The 27,044-nt window shown below is 41.1% G+C and overlaps 2 protein-coding genes and 2 long non-coding RNA genes across 6 annotated transcripts in view; 1 reads left to right on the plus strand and 3 right to left on the minus strand.

Moving 5' to 3' along the window:
• The window catches only part of LOC311445215 (uncharacterized protein), a 71,616-nt gene extending 69,912 nt beyond the window's left edge, over positions 1–1,704 (minus strand). The window contains exon 1 of the mRNA XM_084537075.1: positions 1,686–1,704. The gene's annotated coding sequence lies outside the window, so the exon portion shown is untranslated. The remainder of the gene's footprint in view (positions 1–1,685) is intronic.
• The window catches only part of GSG1L (GSG1 like), a 62,961-nt gene extending 36,166 nt beyond the window's left edge, over positions 1–26,795 (plus strand). For 2 of the 3 annotated variants that reach the window (XM_084537070.1, XM_084537071.1), the window contains 5 exons: positions 1,723–1,875; positions 5,137–5,248; positions 9,594–9,761; positions 24,193–24,798; positions 25,963–26,795. In XM_084537070.1, coding sequence (XP_084393196.1) covers positions 1,723–1,875; positions 5,137–5,248; positions 9,594–9,761; positions 24,193–24,798; positions 25,963–26,389 — 1,466 coding nt within the window. In that variant the 3' untranslated portion in view covers positions 26,390–26,795. The remainder of the gene's footprint in view (positions 1–1,722; positions 1,876–5,136; positions 5,249–9,593; positions 9,762–24,192; positions 24,799–25,962) is intronic. The other variant, XM_084537072.1, reaches the window with a different exon arrangement.
• LOC311445220 lies at positions 5,240–15,914 on the minus strand. Its single transcript, XR_014698313.1, has 3 exons — positions 14,243–15,914; positions 6,634–6,793; positions 5,240–5,372 (listed from the first exon to the last, which is right to left on the minus strand). It is a non-coding gene; the product is annotated as an uncharacterized lncRNA (long non-coding RNA).
• LOC311445219 lies at positions 16,734–26,581 on the minus strand. Its single transcript, XR_014698312.1, has 3 exons — positions 26,467–26,581; positions 19,212–19,338; positions 16,734–17,386 (listed from the first exon to the last, which is right to left on the minus strand). It is a non-coding gene; the product is annotated as an uncharacterized lncRNA (long non-coding RNA).
• Positions 26,796–27,044: the final 249 nt, after the last annotated feature.

A 27,044-nucleotide genomic window follows, 5' to 3' on the forward strand; every position in this document is an offset into this window, starting at 1 on the left:
ATGAATTAGAACTAGTTAGGGCTTTATGTCGCCTCAGGTTATAGGTCAGGTTTACATAATCTGATTCTTTGTGACTCAAGGCATTTCATCATTTTCACGTCACAGAAACTTCTGGTTTTGACAAAATGAGGTAAAATCCCTCTTTAATCCTCCTGTATCTTAGAACAAGACCCTTGCTGTCTCTCATTCCTGTTTCTTTTCAGAAAAGTGTTACCAGTTGCCCTGATAGCAAACTAACTAACAGGTGTGAGAAGAACAGGTGTTTACTGCTGATGGATGCAATATTACACAAAAAGTCACTGTAAAAAATTAAAAGGCTTATTTATGGCTATCCCTGTACCATTGTTTAAAAACTCAAAAGGTCGTATATGGTGGCAACAGCTAAAAGCACATACTAATTAGATACAATTATAATGGCAACTTCCCAGACAAAATGTGAGCTGGGATCATCCTTGTCATTGACAGGACACTCAAATATTTGATAGAAGTGAGACTGTGTATCTGATTTGCTAAGCTCAACTACATGCATTACCACACATGTTCTTCCAAGGAGGAGAGAACTCTGTAGTAGTCTCTGTGGTTACAAATAGCGTTTTCTAACATAAATCATTGTCTTCAGATGCTTAATTTTCCATGTTTCAACAGCTTAGGCTGTGATTTTCCATCCCTGCTCATTGTTTCCAGGTGAGTTCTCTAGCTATCAGGTTAACAAATGTACTGAGGAATTCTAGCAGATTCTCATGCAGAAACAGCTATTAGAAATCTGGCAGAGGCTTACTATTATCATCTGTTACCATCCACTCAAATTTACCCCATGGCTTGCTGACTTTCAAGGACTCCTGCTAGAGGCTTTGTGCTGAAATATCCAGATGTAACATCCACCATGAATGAATCAGTCTCACACAGCCACTACCAAAATGAACCACTTACCTGTGCACAGCCCCAAAGAGCTACAAAAGTTGAAGTTCAAACAGGGCACATCAACTCTTCCCTTCTCCCTTTCAAACCCATCTGGGGTTTGAAAACACAGAAGGCAGCACAATTTTATTTTTATTTTTTATCTGCAGCTGCTCAACTGGGTGTAATATAAAAACTGGTTCCACACTGCTCACATTCTGGTATTAGCTGGAGCAGCAGAGATCTATGCAGTGGATCCAAATACCCCAAGTCAGAGCATTCATTCAGCAGAACATTCACTTCTGTGAAAGAGAGCTTCCAAGAATGGGGCCCAAGACTATGCTCTAATACATATTTTAAAGTCCAGACTGGAAACATTTTCTTTGAACAGTCTTGCAAAAAGGAGGTATCCAAGACTGTTCATCTCCCACCAACCCAATATGCTCTAAGAGAATATGTGCTATCACCACAATGCATGCCCATCTGAAGTATGACATAATGGGGGAAAAATGGACTCTGTCCTGTGTTTTGGGTCACAGGAGACAAGATGTTTTAGGTATACCCAAAGAGGTTCTCTGGCCAAGCTGGGATCCTAAGCAACAGCTTTGTCTTTCTCTAGCATCTTCACCACCCTTCTGTACTTCAGATTTTTATTCACCACCTGTTCTACTTCTCAAAGCTTGTGTAGTTGTTTACTAAATTTAATCTACTGGAATACCCAATTACTGATAAATATTCTTGATTTTGTAATTAATTTTTATCAACTTTAACCTCATGAAACTATTTACCAAATAAGTGACTGGTTGCTCCGCTTGTACTTTGCAGGTGTCCTGTGGCTGTCAGTAGTATCTGAAGTGTTGTACATCATGCTGTTAATCGTTGGATTCAGCCTTATGTGCCTCGAGCTCTTTCATTCAAGCAGTGTAATAGATGGGCTCAAGTTAAATGCCTTTGCTGCTGTCTTCACTGTGCTTTCAGGTATGAATGTTCCTTTTTTTTTTCTTTTTTCTTTTTTCTTTTTCCTTTTTTTTTTTTTTTTTTTTCCTGGGAACATGGACAAATAAAAATTCTAAAACTTTGAAAGAATAAAAACTGGGAGCTACAAGACTCTTTTATCCTTGGTTAGCTATCACATTTCCACTGCAAGCTGGGAGCAAGGACAGCATTATAATGTTGTCTCTTGCCAAAGAGAAGTAAAAAAAACATAGTCCTGATTTCACAATGGCAATGCAGTTATTAGCATCTCCCACAGCCCACACAGCCATTACTATACCCTCAGGTAATAGGAAATGAAAAATATATAGTGTTGAAAATTATTTTTCCCCAAGAAAGGGTTGTAGTAATCACACTTAGGAGCAAACCCAAGAATAATGTGGGGACGTGCAACTTCCAGAGCAACTGTTCAGGCTATTTTCATGCTGTCTGTACCTGGAGCCTTTTAGCATATGAACTTGAGGAATTCACTTCTCTAAAAAGAGTTATCAAATCTGGCCATGTAATTGAGGACCAATTCACTCTGCGCTGTCTAAAAACTCCACTTCCCAGGATTTATAGAAGCAACCATCCACAGATGGCTTTTGTGATCACTCCTAGATGGACTTCGTTGGCAAGAAGAACTTCTGCAACACAAGAGGATTTTATTCTGCTGTATTTCAATCTGAAAGACATTATAACATGCAGTGCACATTTCTGTGAAGGAGCCTCAGACTTCAGAGATTGCCTCAAATTGTGAATTACAGTTAATGATATAAAACTTAGCTCAGAAGTAGACCTGAAGGGACCAAAAAAGATAAAATAAAATCTGGAAAAAACACCAAAGCATAATAGCATAATTTTCAGATTTGGATGGCATTTGGATTTAAAAAAAAAAAAAAAAAAAAAAAAAAGGTTCAGTTTTCAAACAATGTGGCATTATCAGAAAAAATATTTACAGGAGTTGTTTCTTTTTCACTTTGCCATTAACTGAACTTTTAAAGTTTTGTGAGAATTACAAAGCTTTCTTTCCTACATGTCTTTTTGTTTTTATTTGTAAGTAGAATGCCATTATGTTCCAAATATAAATTTTAAAATTTTGGGAGGAAAAGGATAGAAAAGGAGGAAAAAGCAAAAATAAAAATACAACATTCATCTGCATCAACAGAGGAGTGGCCAGCAGGTCAAGGGAGGTGACTGTCGTTGTATGAGTCTATGATATTTAATCAATGAAAAACCAAGATCCCATTTATATGATTTTGGCTTCCCTTAATAAAAAACTATTATCTATAGCTTGTATCTATAATCTATATCTTATATATTGCATAATGCCATTGACAGCAGAGACAAGTGTCCACCCCCAACATCCCCGCCCCAGTTAGGCAGAAAAAGCAATAAATGACTCAGTTTCACTTTGGTGCCTGAATTTCAGCAGTCTCTGTCCAAGACCTCCCACTCACCTGTGTCACTGGACTGGCATCCCAGCCTCCCATACAGTGGAGGTCTGAACATTATTGAAACCCCCATTAAATCTTTGTACGATGGAACAGAACAGAACAGCCTTGCTGAAGTTAGTTCTAGCCTTGTCAAACCTCCTGATGGCTCCAAGTGGCTATGACAAGCCTCAGGGTAGTCTGTAATACTTTTATCAAGGTCGAAAAGTTACTGAGAGAAGGTATATGACCAGCAAGACACAAATTTTAACATCAATGCATAACCATCAGCTGGAGAAAAATTCTCTGACTTAAAAAGTATAACCAGCTCCCAACAAATTCTGGAAATGAAATACAGCCAGAAACAAGCCAGGTGTGTGCCAGCTTGCTGAGCTCCCACTAGGCCACCCACCCTGCTGAAATCTCAGTTCTGCTGATGTGAGCTGCTCCTTCCACCTCCTGACTTTCCACTGTGTCACACTGACACGGAGCAGCTGAGCAATTTACTGTGGCTTCTTGGAATAAAGTATCTTCTTTCAGCCCCTGCAGTTGTTTGCATTAAATATGACATTTGTCTTGTTTAACGTACCTACAACAATGTCCTGCTTAATATACCTTCAGCACAAACATGGCAGTCCCCCAGCTTCCCTCCCCCCTAAACAGCCCTGAATCACCCACACATGTAGTGAGATTAATGAAGTTCTTTAGATTCTGGAAGAAAACAGGAGTCAAGTTGAGAAGAGCCAAAAAAAAAAAAAAAAGGATGGTCAGAGACATGGGTAAATGGTGACTTCAGTTAAGGACAAAGTGTAATGTGCCCTGTTGTGGCAGAACACTGGTATTTTTGAAGTGCCTTCAACTGTTGTTGCAGCACAGAGTGGGGTTTAACATCTGTAGGCCCAAGGTCTGTTTGGGAAATGGATGACCCTGCTCTACCTTTAGCTAACTGCCTAGACCCATGCTTCTTGTGAGCTCAGCTGCACCGTGTAGTCACTAAAGCAGACATATCGCTGCCTATTGTATCTAGAAAATTCCCCAAGAATCAGAGCTGCCACTTGCTACCACTTCTTGAAAACAGAGTTTTGTTTTTCCTCAGAGGGATGTCTAAGTGTAAAAAGACAGGCGTTTTTTTCTGCTTAAGCTGAAGAACTGTGATGGTCAGCAAAGTGGCAGAGCCAACTCAGGTTACCATGTCATCTAACTGCAGCTAACACATGGCCTAATATTCATTCAGTTGTACTTATCTCAGAAAAAAATACAGAGGTGTCATAAAGCAAGCATTATCAACATTGTACCATTAAAAGTATTCCTGTGATAGAATCTCACCACACATTACCAGGAATATCAATATCAAGCTATTAACTTAAATTCTTTGTGTAACATCCAACTGTTTTCTGAGAGTACAGATTTTTAAATCTTAACAATCATTCAGCTAAAATAACATTCTATTTGGAGCGACATTTTCAGCCTAGCTTTGCCTACTGAAATGTCTCTCCTTATTCTCTTACCTGAGGCCTGTGTGAGGTGGGCTAAGTGACATATCTTGTAGGTGGTATACCCTTGTTTTGCAGCAGCATGGTTAGAGGCAATGCTAATTGTGCAAAATTTTCTTCAACCGTTTTCTTTCTTTAACTCTTCTCTTAATTGAGAATTCAGTATGATGTAAAATAATGAGCTCTCAGTCACACCTTTCCTCTGCAAACACCTCCACGTTAGAATAGGAGGCATTAAAAAAAAACATAAAGACTTTAGCGGAGCTTTCAGAGCTGCCTAGTGTTATTAAAAGATTTTTTTAAATAGCACAAAGTTTCATGGTACAATCCTTACTTCTCAGGTCTCTTGGGGATGGTGGCACACATGATGTATACTCAAGTTTTCCAAGTGACAGTCAGCCTTGGGCCAGAGGACTGGAGACCTCATTCATGGGATTATGGATGGTCCTTCTGGTAAGTGTCACTGCTAGTTAATATCTTTTAATTTTTGAGTTGTTCCATCAGTCTGTTGTAAGAGATTGTAAGAAGCATCTCAAACTTCCAGTAACATGCATGTGAATTTCCAGCTGCCAAAATGCTAGGAGCAAAAAAACAACATAGACACGCAATCACTGAAGTGTTAGAGGACAGTTATCAATAATTGTACAGCAGCAGCTGTGCGTATCAGCAGGTACATAGCATTTGTAAATAGACAGATACCACAATTACCAACACAAATTGAGCACTCTCATTAAAGTTCAATTTAGGTACATAATTGCCATGGCATTTCAGGGAGCTTTAGGATTTTTTGTTGTTATTTTTGGTTTTGTTTTTAATTAATGTCTCAGATGAACCTTACTTTGTAATTTTTAACACAACTGCAGAGAAATTCATAGTGCTCCTGGCACTGTGATCCTCCCCTGTGAATCATGGTGAGAAGGCTTGGGAGAACAGAAAAGACATTCTAGCGAATTTTAATTTTTCTTTTTTAACTTTCCGAGTTATCTTTGAAAATAGAATAAAAATAATTTGGTCAAGATTCATCAGCTATGTTATATTGTTTGCAAGTTTATAAGCTTGACAAGAATATCAGAATGAGGAGAATAGAAATAAAAGCATTGCAAACAACATTCTTATTCCTCTAGAAGCATCAGCCTCTTTGTATGGCTCTGGAAAACACTTCATTTTTTTTCATTTATGAATATATTGTATTATTTTAATTCCATCTCAAAGCAAAGACAGCAATCTTGGCAAACACCAGAAAATGAATACAAGTACTTCTTATGCACAACACTGCAGGGAGTTGTTAGTCTCTCCTTTTCTCTTCCCTATCCATGTGTTTCATGGGAAGAGTTATTAACATTCTAGTAACATAATGCAATATATAAATAACATTATTTTTAAAATACACCTTATTGTGTGGATTACTAATAAATATTTATTCTTGCATACAAGGATGAGCTTTTAAATATATTTATATACTTATTTATAGAAATATGTATAACTTACATAATAATAATTATATATTAATATAATTAAATAGTAATGCTTGCTATCTATTTGTCTTTAGTAATCTATTTTATAGTTTACTGCAAAACTCAAAATTCATAATGGTGTTAAATGTCTTGCATGGTAAATCAGTCATTAGATTATTCACCCTTCATCTTCTGCAAGACAAGAGATGCCTGTCTCTGAACAGGCTTGGAGGCCCATTTGGCACAAGCCCATCCCAGACCCATGCACATCGTATATGTGCTAAGAGCCCAGAGTCCCACCCTGAGGTGCCAGCACCTCATGCTGTTTGTAGAAGTACAAGTACTGGAAGTCTCTCCCTCCCAGTACCTTACAAGGCAACATACTTGTCAATGCAGGATGCTGGGCAAGGCACAAACATGAACTCAGTCACAGCTTCCCTGAGGGAGATGTGAACAGCAGCAGCATTTTCAGCCTGCAGTGTGGATCAACAGCATGAGACAGGACAGAGGATTCCTCATACTGTGCCAGTGACAGGGCGCAGACCTGGGAAAGGAAGGTTTGAAACTCAAACACAGCCAAAGCAAGGCTTCTTCCCTTCAGCAACACCCAAACCATTACAGCTGTGCAGACCAGTGCATCACAGCTACCTCTGGCACTGCCCAGCCTTGAACACCCACTTGTAGAAGTGTTAAAAACAAGTGCCCACACAACCTGGTGGGTTTAGAAAATGCACGTTTAGGAATTTCTTTCTGCTCTGCCTGGCTCCAGTTGATGGCCAGAAGCACGAGATTTAAATACCCTTGAATAGTAGTGCATCATTTACAGCCTCTTGTAAAAAGTATCATAGCAGCATCCCTCTAGACCACCTACCAGAGCACAGAGAATTGCAACACTGCTGAAAGGTGCCAGGGAACAGCCTCCCTAAGCGCCAAAGGTCATGAATAGAGCTGGAGACTGTCATTCATTTCAAATGTGACAATAGGAGAAATGGTTTTCTGTGACTACAATTCCTTTCTATTGGATAGGAATGATAATTATACCTCTCCTCAAAATAAGCAATAGCTGCTTGTGATCTGCTCAGAAGTCCCAGGGTTCAAAATGCACCCCTCAGTCCATGCTATCTTTTCTAGGCCTTTTCTAGACTCCTTTTCTAGGCCTCTGGCAAAGCCTGGAGGTTGGTCCATGCTCTGGTGCACACCAGGAATGGGATGATGGATTCTCTAGGCAGAGAGTTTCAGCGTTTCCAAGGATCAATGGGAGTTCAGGCTTGGCCACTCCAGAAAGAAAACAAATGCACAAGTCTGAGCTGTTTGAGCCAAAGACCTGAGCTGAGTTACCAGAGGCAGTGCAAATACAGTCCTACCACACCTCAGCACAGCTGGCATGGAGGGGCATTATTTTTAAAGGTGTCTTCACGAGGGTATGATGTAACTCAGTGCTCTTTACACTTAAAAAAATGAATGACATTTAACCAGGGTCCTTAAAAACTAAACCATATCAATCATAATTGCCTCATTATTATGATTTGCCAAATGCCAGACCTGAGGTCACACCGAGAGTCTTTCTGCATTTCCTTCTCTGAACCTTTCAGCATTTCTGAGTTAATGATTAGAAATGATCAGAAGCATTCAAGAGAAAATGTTCTCCATGTGTTATTCCCCAGGCACTAAGTGGGCACAGTGAAGCATGTGGTTTCAGCTGGCTTCTTCTTTGATATAGATCTGGAGACCAGCTGGAAATGTTTGGGGCTGTTGGAGCTTTTCCATGCACTCTGTGCATGAAGTCACATGCCAGGCTTCCCTGTGCCTGGACATTTACACATAGCACAAGTTTCCTTTCCACGTCTTCACCCAACCATGGGAAGCCTAAGGGAACTTCATCCCCCCAGGGGTTCACTAAACTTCCTTCTCATTTGATTGCATCTGGCAAACAGGTTCACAACTGATTAGGGAAGTGCTGCTTCCACACACTTCATTACCACGGGAGTCTATAAAAGGACTGTTGTTATGCACTGAATTTTGAAATCATTGAAATAAGCCTTTTCTGTTTACTTGAACCATTTTTTCCCAGGTTTTTCAGTTCATGAATGTGTGCTGTCTAATTTGAAATGAAGGACTGTTTCCCTGTCTGCAGAACATTTGCAGTTTGGGAAACAGTTCACAGTTCATGCTGAGAGCTCAGTTTATAATGCTTATTTATGAGATAATGCTACTGTGGTTGTATTTTTTCTGTTCTGCATAATTTATATCAACATTAAAATTGGTTATAGAAAGGATGAAAGAAAGGAGCAGGTAAAGTGTGTAGCTGACAGGTGATTAAGCCAATATGAAATAGATGCAGCTGGAGCTGATGGGCTGAATGCGATGGGAGGGGAGCCTGAACAAGGATAAGTCCTTCAAACAATAGGGGGGAAAACAGTGCCTTGTTTGTGCTCCAATTTCGTGTTGAAAAAAACCCTGAATTCCTTGGGCCTGGGAGTCCCCCCAGCTACATCTGAACATAAGATCAGGCAAAGGCTGGAGGCAGAAGGCACACAGGAGGGAAACCTAACCCACGAGCAATGAGCGGAACAGCTCCCAGCTGGATTCTGCTTGCCAGGAGACCCAGGCTAACACTGCTGTTCCAGCCTGGTACTGGGACAGTCACTTTTTTACTTCCATCTTCCTTCTCCCTGTCTCCCCATGTTCCTGGTCATCACTTGTAGGTGTCCTGCCACTGGCTGACTGAGGTTGGCTAGCACCACTTGCTTGCTTGGAGCACTGCCCTCAGGTTGGATGTCTCCACAGAATGGAAGTGCTGTCTTCTAATCTGGTCAGGCTTTCAGACACCGGATATAAGCCAGGCATGCTAGAAATGTCCATGAACCAGGAAAAATGGAAATACAGTAGTCTGAGGAAGGCAAAATGAAATAGAAACCATTCACTAAGTAGCTCTGGAGCCAGTCTCCCATGGATGCTGGAGACCTTCCAGGGGCCCAATATGTATTACAATTCTCTGCACAACTCCTTCCAGGTGTTCATTACTGCTCTATACATTTTAGCACTTGTCTGCTAGGCTCTGAAACATTTCAAAAGGAAAGCTAGACATGTCAGACTCTTCTGTCAGTGCCCCAAGTGCTAACGTTAGCACTCATCCATGGGATTAAAGCTGTGCCCAGCACAGCATCTGTCTGCATGCCTGAGCATGTGCCACAAGTCATTGGAGGTAAGGTGAGGAGGACGGGTTTGTCACTGCTGACTTACCTGCCTAGTCACATCCTGTGTATGTGTGTCTCTTGGCTTCAGAAATATGACATGAGCTGCTGTCTTAACCCAGCTCTGTTTGCTGGTTTCTCTCTCCACAGTCTGGCATGGGGTTCTTTCACCTGCTGCATGGCGGCCTCCGTTACTACCTTGAACTCTTACACTAAGACTGTCATTGAGTTCAGACACAAGCGCAAAATCTTTGAGCAGGGCTTTCGAGAAGAACAGAACTTCCTAGACCAGGAAGCCATCAAGTACTTCAGAGAAAGGTCAGTGCAGACAGTCTCTCGGTCAGTGGAGGTTTTCATGGACTCTGCAAATCTCAGAAAACCTAGGCTCTCGCCCATTTCAGCACATGTGGGCAAAGTCTCTGAGATACGCAGAGATGTGTGTTAAAGAGAGACGCAAAAGATCCTGCTTGATCTGTTTTTACTTAAATTTTGTGATGTCCCAGTGCCTGCCTTTTCGTATGTGCTCATTAAAACACAAGACTGATAAGTCCTTACAGAATGCATTTGATTCATAGGAATACGTAAGAAGCTATGTTACAAATGCAATCAGATTTTCCCTCCCTGAGAAAAGGTAAAGTTGTGGGGGTATAACAACTGTTACAGCCATCCTTTCTCAGAGCATGTCACAGGCACCTCCCTAAAGATCTAGTAGTTGCTGAGACATTTTCCAGCCACCACCAGGCTACATTTGAGTTGCCATCTTCCATATTCACATGCTACAACCCATCCTGGGCTCCGCTACACAAAAATAGTGCACATATCATATTGCGGTGCCATGCTCCTTTGCAAAAACACCCACACTGCCACACATGCTGCTCCAGGGGTCTTAGGTTCACTTCAAATTCCATTTGAGCTCTGAAGGCCCAGAAACACTCTTTTACACTGTCTACAAACACAGCCTGCAGGTGCCATGGCCCACCCGTCCCACTGCTGGCCCCATGCTGTGTGACCATCACCAGGCAGTGCCCACCACGCAAGGCACAGGCCTGTGGCTGTGGCTCTGCACAGCCAACTTCTCAGTGGCCAGTTGGCCCTCATCACGAGATATAAGGTCCATATTCTGCTCCTTCCTTGGCCTGTGAGTGTGCTTACCAGTATGACAAGAACAGGACCACTAGGAAAACCTCTAACAGGCATTTTCCATTTATTACAAAATATTTCCTGACCTCCAGAGAAAAGCTATCACTCTCATCTGCCACCCAGACCCTACATATTCTTGCTGCATGCCCAGCACCCCCTATAGTACTACCTCCTCCTCTATATGGATAGGGGTACAGGGGTAGAGGTACAAACGTTGTCAACACACAGTTATGGTATATGCACTGGTCTTCCCCCTCACATATGTTGCTCACCTCCCACGTATTCTTTGGCCTCCTGTGTAGTTCTATATTTGGTCTGTGACACACTAATCCTGCCTTCCCTTCCCATTCCCTTCCCCTGCACTTACACTCAAAAATCATTGCCCATAAACTTAAACACTTATCAGCAGTCTCCACCTTGCTACTCACTCATCATAACCATCTGCAATGTATCAGTTATACCAGTTATTCTCCTTTCTCTAGAACACACACCTTGTGCTTGTCACCAGTGGGGTTTACAATGTGCCTGAGGAGACAGCCCACATGAGCTACTGGAGCAATTACGCTTGCTGGCAGCAGAGATGGGATGCAGATCAGCCACTCTGGAAGGTGCTGACATCATATAATATAAATTAGTTTATTGCATATGGAATAATTATTCAATAAAAAGCACAGAAAAGGCCTTGGACTTTGCAACGTCCTTCTGAAGGGCAGTATGGGTTAATGACTAGGATATAGGCATGCCTTGTCAGAAAGTATGCTAATTTATTCTGAGTTCTACTAGTTACGGCTCTGTACTCTTTGTTAGCCTGTGAGGCTGCACTTGTGCACTTGGTGCCCTCCTTCTTTCACATGAAGCTTTGCTTAACATTGCAGAATGTGAAGAACACAAAAACATTGACCTCAGACAACAGGGAATGTCTGATAGGCTCTTTAGGTGTGCCTTCATGCAACAAGGAGCTAATAAGTGCAGAGAATCCTCACCAAAAGCCGATTGTTAGAAGCAATGTAAAGAGATTTTGGCTGCAGAAAACATAGGGAGGATTCATTCTCATTCTTCTGACTGATGTAGCAGTTTCTCAGTGGTGGAAGAGTGGCTGGGGAGCTTTGAGGAGACAGGAAATTTAGCATGATGAGACATTTCGGTAGCAAATTGAGGAGTCCTCCTGAGCAGGAAAAACTAGAGACCTTACTGCTTATAACTTTCCTTTGGTTAGCCAACCTTAACTAATAGGCTCTGCTGTTACAATTGCTTCTCTGCCAAATTCCAGATTTTCTCTCTACATTTCATACAATCTGGAAGGATCAAAGAAATGATTCAACCAACCATGACTTTCCTAATTTTGCTTTTAGAGACAACAGCGAGTTTTTAAAAATATTTTGTGTGTAAAAAAAAGTACAGACAGTGAAGGGGAAGTGGTCCCTGTGTGTCTTAGGAGAAACACAAAGTGAGGGGGAAATAGCTGAATTACTGAACTGAGAATGGCAGATGTGAGACCAGCAGAACTGTAAGCAACAGAATATGTTGCATCATATTGGGAAATGCTAAGGAAACTTTATAAGATATCACTGCTGCCCTTTCTGGAACAGTAAATAGGAAAAAAAAAAAAAACTGCATAGGGGACTGTAACCCTCTTTATCCCACATCTGTGTTGTGTGGCTTGATTTTGATTCTTGCACGCTCCATACTACACAGACTTGCCATTTTTATGTACAAGTAAAACAATATCACATAACACTTGACAATCAAATTCATGTTGGAGCTGTAATCTCAGAGACCTTCACACCAACACACTAGATAAACAGGTCAATGACTTAGCTTGGCCCACCAAACATGACGAGCTGAATCCAGCCCCAAAGGCTTGTTCACGTCTCTTGGGAGGAAGGCTTCACCTTAGCCATGCAACTAACAGGGTATTTAGCACATGTATGCCCAAGACAAAAAGACACTATGGCCAGTATAAATCCATGTCTTTTTTAATTCTCATTACATATATATGACTCAAAAGAAGTGCCATACTGGGCAACATATGTATTGAACAGCCTTCATACTAGTGAGAGGTGACCTGTGTTTAATATTCTTGTCTCTACCACTTGCTCTATGACAAGGCTGTATATTTTATTCTGTCCTTCCAGCTTCCTTGATCCTTTTGAGTTTGTGTGAACAGTTCACTAGTTGGCCATATCCTCCAGTCTCTTTCACACACACCTGGCAAACACAGCCCGAGCATGTGGCATCCCCAGACCATGTGCTGCCGCAGCAGACAATGAGAGGTCCCACAACGGGCCCCTAAAATGAAACTATTCCTGTTCATAAAGGTAGCCAAAAATACACATTTGTATGACACTTATCCTCTTCCCATCCATGGGATGGAGGCATGTACCCCCAAACTGCACATGTACCCCTCAGAGTGACTATCACAGACCTAGCACCTCTCAGACCTCTCATGCAGAGCACATCTCTGCCACATCCCTGTTCATCCTGCAGCATGACACTACACAGACCTCCCAGCAAACACATTTAGGCTACCAATGTCTTACATTTCTGGACTGATAATTAAAGCATTCTTACTATGTTGTTGATGCTTGATCGTATATTCACTGTCAACTAATGTACTTCATGTTTACGATCTTCTTATTTTTATTTTGTATTATTTTAATTGTTATATATGAGTGTGTAATAACAAGTCCTAAGGAAGGATTACCATGGGATCATTCTAGAGATCTAAAGCCATGTGGCATTGCAGGCTTTTTTTTTTTTTTTTTTTTTAAGTTAACATGCTCATGGTCAGCATCACCTGGGTATGCAGGGGTGCTGGAAACAGTGATTAGTAGCAACATATTTCTAGATTCCTTGCATCACCAAGTGCGTGCCAACAGTTTCAGCAAGCACATGACTTCCTCTAGCTCTGATGTTCTTTTGCACAAATAGAAAATAACTTAGACTCCCCTTCCTTCTTGTGCATATATCCAAGGATACTTCACCTTCCCACCTACTCCTACACCTCCATGTTCCTTTTCAAAACATTTAAATAAAACCATCCAGCCTCTCTTCCTTCCACTTGCTTTGTATATATCACTACCCTCTTCTTTGCATGTTTCTCTACCTCAGTACGCATTCAGCATCCACGGTACACATGCAAACAGCCTCTGTGTTGAAAAGACTTAGAGCAATGGGCAGTTTTCTAAGAGGAATATATATTTTTGGAGGAAGTTAAAGCTTCAACAGCAGTCTCCACAGCTGCAGTTCATCATCTGGGAGACAGGGAAGAAGAGTTAGCCCCATTTTGTCTGAAGTAAGTTTTTTGTTGGAACATATATCTATAAGCCCTTGTTCCCAGAGAAGACATTTGTTTTATGAATAAAAAAAATATAAAAAGACAACAGAACACCCCTCCTGAAAGTACTTTTTCAAACATAACATCACTGTATTTCATTTAATTTTAACCATATGCATCTGCACCAGCTTTTCTTGAGGACTCCCTAAGACCCCAACTGAAGATTAACTAGCAACGTATTAGATGATGTTCCCTTGACGGCTCCTGTTTCAAGAAGCGCGCACCGTGTTCACAACCTGTGCAGGGGATGAGCTACATAGTCCCCAGCCCATTCCTCCCCACCAGCTCACTCCATCCCCTCCTCACAGCATGTGAGCCTTACCCTGTCTGCATTACTGCTGCTTGTGAACACTGGTCTCCACACCACAAGAAGTACGTCAGCTGTGCTGCACATGGGAAGGACGTTCAGAGCTGCAGAGAGGAGGATCTAGGGTGAGGGAATATGGAGGCTTTGGATAAGAGTATGGAGAATTGAAGCTTAGGGTTCAGATAGGGGGGCTGAAAGGGCAGAAATCAAATTCAGGGGAGCTTTTCATGGAGAGGGACTAGTCAGTACCTAATCGAGGAATAAAAAGCTATTGAAATGATATGAGTAAACTTGAACTAGACAGTGACCTCTTTTACTGTTGGCAAGAGGAGGAAGATCAGCAGCTTTTGAAAACTCATCCAGGCATGGTCAGGCCATGTGAGGCCAGAAGTGTTGCATCCCATTGGACCTGTAGCCACTGCAGATGGGGTAAGGAGGTCAGCCCACCCTGGCACCGGTGGGAGAGGGAACCTCTCAGAGAGAGGTTAAAGAGATCAGCATGGCCCTGCCACCACTCTGATACCCAGCCTTTTACTCCCTGTGAAGCAAATCTCACTTCATAGCAATTGTCAAGCCAGCATACAGATTTATCAAGCAAATCTGGAAAGTTCAACCTTCCACAGTTAATTCATCCATCCAGTTTTTGCCAACTTTCAACTGTCCATCAAAACCCATTGTGGTACTGAGCTATTTTCACAGCATTTTTCTTGCTGACTGAGCCCTTACTCTGATCTGCAAACTGATGAAACATCAGGCAGATGTTACTGGTGAAGTTCTAACTAGAAGTGAGTATAAACTGACATGGATACCAGTGCAGACAAACTGTCTCTGGAGGGCTAGAAAATGTAGTTTTCAAATGCTGGGAGAAGTTTGAAACAGATGTCAGGAGTAAAACTATTATTGCAGAAGTAATAAATTAGGACTGTTCCTGACCCTTTGAGAATCCAAACTTATTTTTAAGTCATTATTTTTAAGCATAATTTTTTAGTTTTTGTGCATTTATTTAATGTATCTTAATCAGACCTTTCTTTCTCTAACTTCATTGTACTCACATAAAAATGTCATGCAGCTCATATTGTCAAAAGATATGTCAGACTCTTGCTTTGATTTCTTCTTTGGTCACCTTGGTATTTGAACAGGTTTTTAGCTAATGACCTGCAGTACTTCCTCTTTACAAGGTCAATATCTTGTCATGGGCAACAATAAGAATTTCACATCTGACTATTCACCTTTGAATAGCACACAAGGATGAGTGTAACATTCTGCCTTGAATTTATTCTGTACTTTATCCTGCACATTATTCTGCAACACAGGAGGGTCTATCTGCAGAGCTATTCCTTCTGGAAAATTACAAACTGGCATTTAAATGGTGTAACACTATCAACATAGCCACTCCCAGCACACACGTACTATACAATGCTGTTAGTCCCTGATGCTTAAATGCATCCTAAAAAGTGAAAGAATGGGAGAGATGCAGCCCTGAGCCCCTCATTTCTATTCCCCATGGCCTCTTTACATAAGTTTTCCCCTGAGAGGGGCAAGACCAATGGAACTGAGTCCTTCCTGAGACTGTTACGATCACCATAATGGGCCTGGCTGGCTATAGATGGAGGAGCCCAGGTATGATGTTCTCTTATTTTTTTTTTTGACCCTTCAATTTCTGTACATTTGGGAGCAGCCTTGGTTTCTGTTAAAGGTGCTACTTCTATATTCTCTTTTCCAGGACTGAGGAGGAGAGGGCTGAGGCTGGGGACCTGAGGTTACAGTGCCTCCATAGCTGCTCCCCAAATAGTAAGTGATTATGGCTCTGAATATGTCTGGCACACAATGGCTTGTACTGTCCCCACAACTGGTTTCTTGGAGTTAAGAATAAGGTTTGGAGTAGGAAGCACTGTAAACAGAGGTTTGTAAGTTTCCCAGACAATGTTGCCCAAACAGTAATCAACTAGTATATGAAGAGCACAAAATTCTCCAGGATTCAATTTAGGCTGTACATATATCCTATAATTTTATGCTATCTCAAAAAGCTGTGATTTCATAGTAGTTTAAAGATATGCTATAATTTACACCTGTATAACTTTCATTATCGCTACCATTTTTCATCTATATTTATCACCACTTTATGATGATGCATGCTATTGAATATAAAAATGATTGAAAGCAGCTTTGATAGACGATAACATTTATATAATTAATGCCTTTTGTTTGCACTTCTATTAATCTTTACTCAGAAATTTGTTATGCTTTTATTCATCATTTGAAAAAGAAAAAAAAATCTTGCTTTAAGCTATGGGAAACAATGGTTCAATGTATGGAGCAATATTGGAGGATGGCTCCTGTCCTGCTCTTAATACTACACTTTTTTTTTTTTTTTTTTTACTTACTTCAGGAAAGAGGTGTTGTGTCTCCATCAATTTCCTTGCAAAGAAAGCAAATGATTCTTCATTCAGGAGGAGGGAGGATGGGGAAAGTGACTTGCTTGACAGAGCTCTAGGATTAAGTCTGTGCTAATAAAAGTAGCATTTTGCTGCTTCTGTCTTGTTGAGATGCACATCTCAGCCACATACTCATGGAAGCTTCGTGTCCACAAGCCTAATGATTAATGGTTCTACTTCCTCATCAGACCAGCTGGAACAGCTCTCCAGGTGGTCTCCACAGAGACGTGCTAGTGTTAGTACAGCTCACAGACTTGTTCTGTCATCAGCTCAGTTGGTAACTCTTGCTCCTTGAAAATGTCATGGCAGTTGTAGAACTTACCACAGGCAGATCCACATCCTTTGTTTTCGCAGGCCTGAAGAAATCTATTAGTATGAAATTGTTCTGGGTCATATTTCCCAAGAAAACTCCCTCCCTATCAAGCTAATGCTAGTGCTCAAATGTGCTTATTTTATTATGATGACTGTCCAACGTTTTTTGTTTCAAAGAACAAATAAAAATTCTTGACATCATGAAGTGTTCCAAAGAATAGAACCAAGGCTCTGTTGGTCCTTTGCTCAGCCCTGCCCAGTACTTCCCTTTGAAAGACACGTAGCTTACCTCAACAGCTGTGATGACAGATCTGTAAAAGCAAACTGCAAATGAGAAGTCAGGTATCCAAATCATCTCGTGTGCTTCATTCAATGTGTCCATCTCCGTGTCTTCAAATACAGGCAATTGCTTCTGGAAGCAAACAGGAAAAACTACATATACCATTAAGCTAATAAGCAATAGTAGCAATACGAGCATTATACAAAGGGCATCATTTCAGCTAACCAGTCTTCAAGACAACGCTGTGTTTTTATTTGTAAAGACCATTACAGTGTTCCAGTTAAAAGAGACACATAACTGGGCAAGGTCTGGATGGGAGAGAAAAGTCAGGAGATGTGAAATACATCTGAAAAAGAGAATTTCTGCACGTCACCACACCTTGCCATTCCAGGAGCAGATGCAAATCCAACACAATTTGCAAGTCACTATAAGTTCATTTTAGTTCCTCCTGTTATCTTGTCCTCAAGTGTTTTCCCAGAACATTCTGGTTCCCTTTTTCTGAGTGATACTTTAGCATAAACTTCTCTCATTTCTTCATTTGACTGGCAGCGGGTTTATCTTATGATATACAATAGCTACAGAACTGTCACCCCTTCTTTTCATGATAAAATGGCCAAAATTCATCACAAAACCTACACAGGAGTCCATCCATATTTATGTTAAATTCAATGGCAAAAGTAAGATTTATCTTAATCCTGGAACTTCCCAGAGTGAAAGACTCACTATACAGAGCTATTTCCCTGGACCAGTTCATAAATCTCTTGATAAATCAACTTAGGAATTGAATTAATTGGAAAACGTGACTATCAGTAGCTGATTATTACTTAGCTCTGTAACAAGACTCATAACCAGCAAGACAGCTAATGTATCTAGGTCAAACTGAAGCCGAGAGTGAAAATATCACAAATAAATCTGAGACCTTGTAATGATATTAGATTTTCACCCCCACTAGTTGATCCAGGTGAGAAAGCAGGGTACTGACTGATCATCCACACACTCAGTAACAAACTGTGGTGACTTTTCAAAAGACTGAAGACCATTTATTTAAGGAAAAGCCTTATAGACAAATACAAGACACCATGCCAGAGCTTCACAGACCACAAGCTAAACCTTTAACAGCTTTTCAGATTTGGCCAGTCCATCTATATTTATATGACTCGTATTTGAAGTCTTCACGCAGAGGTTGTCCCGTACCAGTAGGACACATGGAGGTATAACCAGAAGTTATTTCCTACGACCCACTTCAACTGGCATTTCGTTCCCTGGAGGACTTGCCAGCTGATCTCACTTAGAAATGCTCCAAGGTTGTTCTAATTTGAACCAGACAGTATATCAAGAATATTCACTCATATTCAGATACCATCCTTTTTCCTGTCCTTACACAATGACAAAACTGAATATCTGGATCTTGTATAGAGAGAGGGTTTTCACTGAGTGCCACTGTAGAGCAAAATGCTAAAACATTTACATAAAAGATTAAAAGGACAAGGCTGAGCAATCATAGAAGACAAACACCCACTCTACAGGTGACTTTAGAGGAGAGGATAGTAAAGGTTTGAGAACAGATCAGGAGAAATGTGAGATTGCAGGTAACACGGCCTTAGGACAGGACAGGACTCAAAGATCTCAGGTTCCTCTGCTAGGAGACTAAGCATCCATTTTGAAAAATGGCCTTTAATTATAAATCTATCAGAAGCTTGATTCTGGGAGTCTCGATCGGAGTTATACAATAGCCAGTCTTGATAATTATACATTAAACCATGTATCGTCCATCACTAAACCATAATTTTCCTTTAACAGGGAAACTTGCCTGAGCTGGGCTAAGAACAACATCATGGAGCTCTAGCTATAAATTGACATCCTCTGCTCTCCCAGAGCTGGATTCCTCTGCAAATGTATGGCACTGGCACTTATACACCTAATAACTCCAGCCCTATTTTTTTCATAACAAACTTACCATTTCCACTCCAAATGTCTAAACACTCTCAGTAGCCTTTTTGTTGTCTTTTTTGACCTTGCAGGTCTCAACTTTTTCTATCAGATGTGCAGGGCTCGGAGATCTCGATGCACTGGTTGGGCAGTTGCTATACAAAAATGATAGAAGAAGTTTCACATCAGGATATCTTTGTTGTTATTGTTTTGCAGTTATTTGTGAGTAAGAAATGCTTACTGTTATTACTTATACCTGATTTCAGACATCTGTATGTTCATACCACTTCCACTCTCTCCTCCAATCCTCTCCCATCACTAGGCATTAATATGAGCCTGCTGCTTTGATCAATGTGCTTGGGGTCCACAGAGCAGATGGGAGAGGTACAGAGAACAGATGTAGAACAAGGGGTAAGAAAGAGGCAGGAGACACAACGAACACGGAGGAATGGATATGGTGGCAAAGCTAAAGAGGTGACAGGTAGCTCAGAAGGGCCAATAGCAGGAAATAGCATATTCTCCATTTTTTTGCTTGTTGTCTGTGTCAAAAAGCCTTGGCTGCTATTTGAGGCAGATTAACCCAGGGTCCAGGACACCACCTTTTCTTGCAGAAAAATGAAAGACTATTCAAAATGCATTCATCATTAAAATAAGATAGTCATTGTTTTTTCAGTGTGGGCGTTTTAGAGGGTCGCCTGACTGAGAGGAGGCCTTGAAAAAAATCCATTTTGTTCTCATATCATCACCTGCAGTCATTTCCCCAGGGTCCATCCCACAGTTCTTCCACCATCCTCCTACCCCTGGTTGTCTACAGTAAGATTTATGCAAACAGCCTCTCAGTGCTTCAATTTAAAGCATATTGTCATCTTTTTCTATTCAAACAAGATCATCAGAAGCAATCTAGATTTAAAATATGATGAGAATGATTCATAAAAATGAAAATCTGCTGCTTTTTCTTGGTTCCAGGAGCCACAGAGGCAAGGTAGTGCTGGGTTTGCAAGAAACTTTCATCTATCTTCGAATTCAGTGCTACAGAAAGTATATTGCACAAGCTCAGCTGGAGAGGGCAAGGCACAGACGGTAGACAAGGTCACTCTAACAACAGGGAACATGCTTTATATGCTGAGCAGCACAGGGCTGGAAAAAGGCAGACAACAAGGGCTTGATGCGTTTGAAATGTTGCTCAAAGCTGAGTCAAGGATTCTCCTTGTGGAGGCACATGACAGCTGCAATCACCTTCCTGTTTCATGTCAGCATTGATTTCAACTCCAAGTCCTGAGATTGTTCCTGTAATTTATTCAGTTCACAGTGATTCACTGCATAAAAACAAGTGAAAAAAAATCCCCTCTGATAAAGCACTATGGTTACAGACCTAAGAACCAGTCTTGCTATACTGAAAGCAATGGGAATTTCAGTCCTGTCTTTAGTCCTGTCTAAACCCTTGCCCACTAGAAAACTCCAAAGTTATAAGTCTCAGTTCTGTCCTCATTTACCTCTGCTAAAATCCAGACTTGACATTTTGCTTTAACAAACTCCAGATTTCTTCTTAAGCAACCTAGTCCCTCTGTTCCTGTGAGAAACATAATGATAAATGTAAATTCGGTCCCATGTTAAGCACTGGGAAGAGTGAAAATTGAAGGATACAAAAGTAAAAGAAAGTGATAGTTTATAATACTTGCTTTTTCTTCCAGTGCACCAGTGAACTGGGAAGTTTCATATAGAAATTTCAATGTGTTATGAAACTGATTTTTGTCACACTCTTTTAAGTATTGTCTTCCCGTAAATGTACCATTTTCTACAGCTAATCCAGGAACTATAAAGAACAAAACAAAATAAAACAAAAACCAGCCCCGTCCAACACTGCTAAAGATGTGCGAAGTATTGCAGATTGCATATGCACCCAAATAGCATTTTAGCTACATGTACTGTGCATGTTATATTTCTTCCAGAATGTAAGCAAGGATTATTGTTCATTTAATGTTCAATTAGTTTTACAGTACAAGATATTTCAGGACAAATATATATATATAAAATTACAGAATGTATCTTCATTTCAGTTCTCTTAAAATGAGTTTTGCTATTGTCAGAACAAGTTTCCTCCACTTTTCCACAGCAAAAAGTATTTTCTGAACATGGGGTTTTGTAGTGAAGAAAGGAAAGCATCTTCAGTGACCTGAATCAAAACCATGAGTCAACAAATTCAAAAAATCTGTCTTGGAGTTTATTCTGCAAAATGGCTGGAATTATCCTTTGAACCTATACCATTGAGAGTTGCCAGGTATCATACTGCATTTCAGCTGCAGATATGTTCTGAGTTGAATAAAGCATGAAAGTATTAACTGCAAAGTTATAAGATCGTAAGAAGTGTCTTTCTAAACCCCTTCAGAAAAATGAACAGTAGACTAGTATAGAAAAATCCAGTCTTCTGCAAAAGCACCTGATAGAGCCTTATTTTTTGAGCTTTTGTATAAAAGCTTTTCTAAGGCTTTTCAGATCCTTGGATAGCTGTTTAAGGACTGAGCCATAAATTCTGTCAGAACACCTGAATACTGAAGGCCAAAATGAAAATATTCTCTGTAACACTGCCCTTAAGAGAATTTGTTCAGGGAAGTCTTTCTACTAATAATGCTTTAATTTAAATAGCAAATAAAACCCAACTTTAGAAACTGGTAAAAGGTGGCCAATTTTACAAATTATGCTTATTAGAGAGAGCTTGTAAAATGTGTTCACGTATTAGTAAGGAATACGTAGTGATAGGCTGGGATGCCTCAGGAAAAAAAAAAAAAAAAAAAAAAAAAAAAAGACACTTATTACAAGTAGTAAAGAGGACTAAGTGTTGGGATTCACTTCTGAAGCTGGAAACCCAGTTCAAATTTGGTTTAGAGAAGACAGCATTGTGAAGCTGCTTGAAGTTTCTATTTATGATGGCATAACACTTCCAAGAACAGGAAAAGATGACAATTTCTCCATTTTACTAAAGATGCAATTTTTTTGTAAAAAGGAAAAACACCGTTGTTGATGATGCCTAAGTAATGGCAAGATCCCAGGATGGTCACAGTCCTAGGCCATTGGCTGAGATATCTCTGATAAGGATTCCAGCCCATTTAAGCTACACGTAGTGTGCGGGCAGGACTTAACCCCAGAAAAAAATGCTGCATTAGAAAATCCCAAAACATTTATTTTATGAGCAAAGAGAAGCCTTTTGTCAAGAGATGGGATGGGGAGCAAGGAACATGCAGAAGCATCCAGAATTTACCTTTCCTCCAGCAACACTAAGGCTTTGCCTTTCCTAACTGTGATTCAGTTAGAGCCTTCCAGGTGTGCCACAAGCAGAGACCGCTTCATCCCTAGCGCCTTGGCTTTGAACATGTCATGTTCTCCTTTGACATCTGAATTGGCAATGAAGTGCAGCAGGAGTTCAAACCCCTCTCTCCTCAACTCTGCTGCACTGGATGAGGGCTGTGACCTTGTAGGTAGGGAGTCTGTTTTGCATCTTAGATCCAGCTCTGTAGCATCTTTAATTATGCCATTGGAAATGTCTTCACATCCCCTGTTCAGTCAGTTTTTGAAAGCAAGGACTTGTGAGGAAGGGTGTTCCCCCAACTTTGGCCTTGTTTACTCTCCTGCTAACTCATATTACACTGCCTTTTGGCTCTGTTTATATTCAGTAGCTCTGCTACTGTCTGCTCTTCCAATTATAAAAATTCTAAATTTGATTTAAACTTGATAATTATTCTGTGATCTAGCAAAGGTCTAAATTGTTTCAGCAGCCCTACTGAAGCCAATAGGTGTGAGGCTTGCCCTTTAGGGCCTTAAAAATGGGGTTTAATTGCATCTGACAGTGAGAAAGGTGGAGAAGTGAACATGCAGTTAATTCAAGGCACTGTTACTAACAGAACAACACTAGATCTCATATATAACATATCCAGACCAGGATTTTCTGCGATCTTCTACCACAAAAGGAACATGAACATACCAGATGCACAAGAAGACTCATCTGGCAGCTGGTATTACTACAGAAATCTGTCATGCCCTTTGTTTCTCAGAAATTATGAATTGTGAGATGCCCAGTGAATGTGAACATGTTCCCTATCAAGGTCAAAGCATTTCTAGCTGTAGTCGCTATCCATGAGAACAGTTACAGTTTACACTGGTACATCTTCCTCTCTTGCCATCAGTCTTGCCAAACTACGTCAGATTTAGCTATATAGCAAAAAGCATTGGGATTTCTCCTTCCCAGCAGCAGCCAGGAAAGAAGTACATAAAACAGTATCCAGGTGAGGCAGTCTGGAATGCCATATAATTGGCATTTACGGTCACCTAAAAGCTGGTCAGCCCTGTGCACAGTTTACGACTTAGGGTGGAAGGAAAAGTCCATAGCACTCTGAGCTGTATAAAGGAAATGTCCTATAATGTCACTACAGGAACAATGATATCATTCTGTGCAGTTCTTCTATTTTTACCTTGCCTGTTTATTCATCCCATGATTCACTGGGCAACCATGCAGGGCTACCAGGAAACCAAAGCATATGGGTCCAAGGTGAGGGCTGGTCTTCATGCTTTGCAGGGATGATCAAAGGCAGGTGCTGAGACAACCTGCAAGTCAGGTTTTATCCTCTTGCATTCTTACAGGAATTTGTCACAATCAATATGCCAGAAACTTTCTCCCTTTGCTGTGTTTCCCTGTCCTTGCCCAATACCAAATCCTTATTTCTCACAAAGCTCTATGACTTTGAAAAGGAGAACACTGACATGCCAGTGATTACACTGATGATAGCTTAGCTGGCACCAAGGAGAAACTGGTCATGAATTTGTGTGCCTTATTCTCAAATACTTTGCTCTTGGTCATCAGAAGCAGAGGATTTTATACAGACATGAGAACCAAATCAGGCCATGGGCAAATGCAGCTATGGGATATACACCTAAAATTGTCCCAGAATAGAACTAAAATTGCTCTATAAGCAATTAGGCCAGTCCAGAGGAAAAACTGTGTGTTTGTCTTTCCTCAGGGCTTCACAACACCCAGCTCTAAATGTCACTAGCGTTCAGAAGAACAGGAGTGACCATAATGCTCAGAAAATACCCCCATTTGCTACGTCAAGCTCTTCCAGCAACATATCAAGCAGCTCTTCACTTTCATCAGAACCAACCAGACAGATCTCCATGGTTCAGGATCAAACCAAGCTGGACATCGTCTCCATCACTAGATTGGCCCCAGGAGAATCACCAAGCCCCAAGACATTTGAGCAAAGAAATAAAAATTTAGCAATTTCGTGTTCCAGCCCACTTGGTGCAAGGACTATTGCAGCATCTTGCCCATCCAGCCCCAGGCTCAGTCTAACACCCAGCTCAGCCAAGCCTCAGCAATACTCTGACTCCTCTCCAGTCAGTCCAGGGATCAATGCTACTTCCTTCTGTACCTTTTGTCCTCACACAGCACACAGCTTAGAAGCTTCAGCATCAGATTACACACTGACCCCAACCAGGAAAAGCACAAGGCCTTCAGCAACAATGACTCCTGAAGATAGTTCCCAATCTCCTGGCTCTTCTAAAACTGGATTAAAAACTACAGGAAAGGGGTTTGAATCGGATCTGGAAGATCCTGATCATGAAAGGTATGTAACCAGATCATACACGTGTTTAAGTCCTCAAATGATTCAACTTAGTACAGATGAAACACAATCATTAACAACCTCTTATCAAACAATTTAAATCTTTTACAATTTAAATGTTTCCAACATTTGTTTTCCTGTAATCACCCCGTGCCCTCACATAACCCTGCAAAACCATTATATTTTCCTTCACTTTTTTTTAGCTAACCAGACCTGAGTATGGACCATGCCTGGGCCAGGTTGTCAACCTCAGCTCCTTGAACAAAACAGTATAAATGTGTCTCATTTCCTTTCAAATGAGAATCCATCTCTCTCCCATTACTAATCAGCCACCTGGGAAGCAAAACTGCCATGATATAGCTCAACCCCCACCATCATTCCTCCTTTATCCTCTAGTGGGCTAATACAGTTACCATTTAGTTTTGGTCTTCAAGGTGAATCTTACCGAATGATGTTCCCACTTCAAGTGGCACAAGTGCCCCACATTCAATCACCATCACGTTAGGATTAGTATAGAAGTACTAAGCCCTGGGGAGGCAAGAGAGTTTAAACTAAGTGCCAGTACTGGCATAAAGACTCAGTACATCCGGACTTTGGAAAAAGCCTCTTGACAATAGATTCATGGAATCATTTAGGTTGGAAAAGACCCTCAAGATCACCAAAGTCCAACCACCCACCTAGCACTAGAAACCCACCACTAACCCACCACCACCATGTCCCTAAGCTCCACATCCCCAGTCTTCCTAATTACATCCAGGGGTGGGGACTCCACCACTTCCCTGGGCAGACCATTCTGAAGCCTAACCACCCTTTCTATGAAGAGATTCTTCCTGACATCCAGTCTAAACCTCCCCTGGTGCACCTTGAGGCCATTTCCTATCACTTGTCACCTGAGAAAAGAGACTGACACCCACCTCCTTTCAGGTAGCTATAGGGAGCAATAGCATGATCAGGCTCTGAAAAAACTTCCCATTCACAGCAGCAGAAAAAAATAGGCTGTTACTGTGAAGTCTGACAAATAAGAGCTGGAGGGTGTATTCAGTGACATTGCAGGTACCTTCCTTCCAAACCTCAGTTTCTGTAGCCTGACCCCATGCAAGTTGGGCTGATTTTACCCCACTGAGACACTGAATTCCACACTGTGTCTGCCACTTCTTTTCTTGGCAGGAGATTTGTAACCACAGAGGAATTCCAAGCCATGGAGAAAGAACTAGAAGATGTAAAAGAAGAATTGAAATGCTTGAAGTGGAAAGTGAGACACATTGGTGAGACAGTGCAGCCCCTGGCAGAAGACAGCAAGCGTTACAATGGCTACACCCTGACGGAGCTCAAGGCAATGGTGCAGTCTGAAGATGATCCTTACAAGGCTGCACACAAAATCCTAACTGCACTTTTCAGCGATGTGTACTTGCTACAGCACTCAGTCACTGAACAGGCAAGCAACACAAGATCTCTGCCCAAGCCCAAAATAGACCCAGAGTTGTACACAGTGTATTGTGACATTCTGAAAAGCATATTCCCTGGAATTAGCAGCCAGACCTTGAGGGAAGAGACACAACATATACAGAAAAGCACACAGAAAGAAGTGCAATAACACCGAGTTCATAAAATCTTCTGCAAAGTGAGACAGACGTCTCTGATGATTTTTAAGCACTGAACTACGGTACTTACAGTTGGTTGAGTCTATCCCTTCTAGGTATGAATCATCTGTAAACATCTTGGTGAGCTCTGAGCCCTTCATGTCACCTGATGAGACAGGGTGAGAAGACGTTCTGCATACCTACCACAATTAAGACAAAATTTTCCCCTTAGTGTCTCTTTCAATATGTGGATGTTTCATTGTTTCCAGCTACTATGAATACTGCCAAAAGAATTGAAACAAGGCATTGTGTGTTCAAGCAAGGGCCTTCCCCCACCCCAAACAGACCTGTCAACCAGCATCTGGGTAGTTTCTATTTTCTAGAGTATATCATTCATTAAATTACATTACTTGTTAGAAATTTGTGCCTGTCCTTTTTTTTTTTTTTTTTTTTTTTTTTTTTTTTGTCTAAATACTTTACACATCAATCAACAATTATAGCTTGAATACACATTGGGGCAGAACCTGGGCATGCAGCAAACCACCCTCTTCTGCCCATCCACATCCTGGGTTATACAGGAAAAAATCCAGTTGTCAGCTACAGTGCACCCAAAGAGATGTCCACTGGAGATATCTAAGAGCCAGGACATAAAAGTGTGCTGAAATCCCC

This window comes from Aythya ferina (assembly GCF_964211825.1).
Source record: "Aythya ferina genome assembly, chromosome: 15".
In the NCBI taxonomy this organism is placed as follows: domain Eukaryota; kingdom Metazoa; phylum Chordata; class Aves; order Anseriformes; family Anatidae; genus Aythya; species Aythya ferina.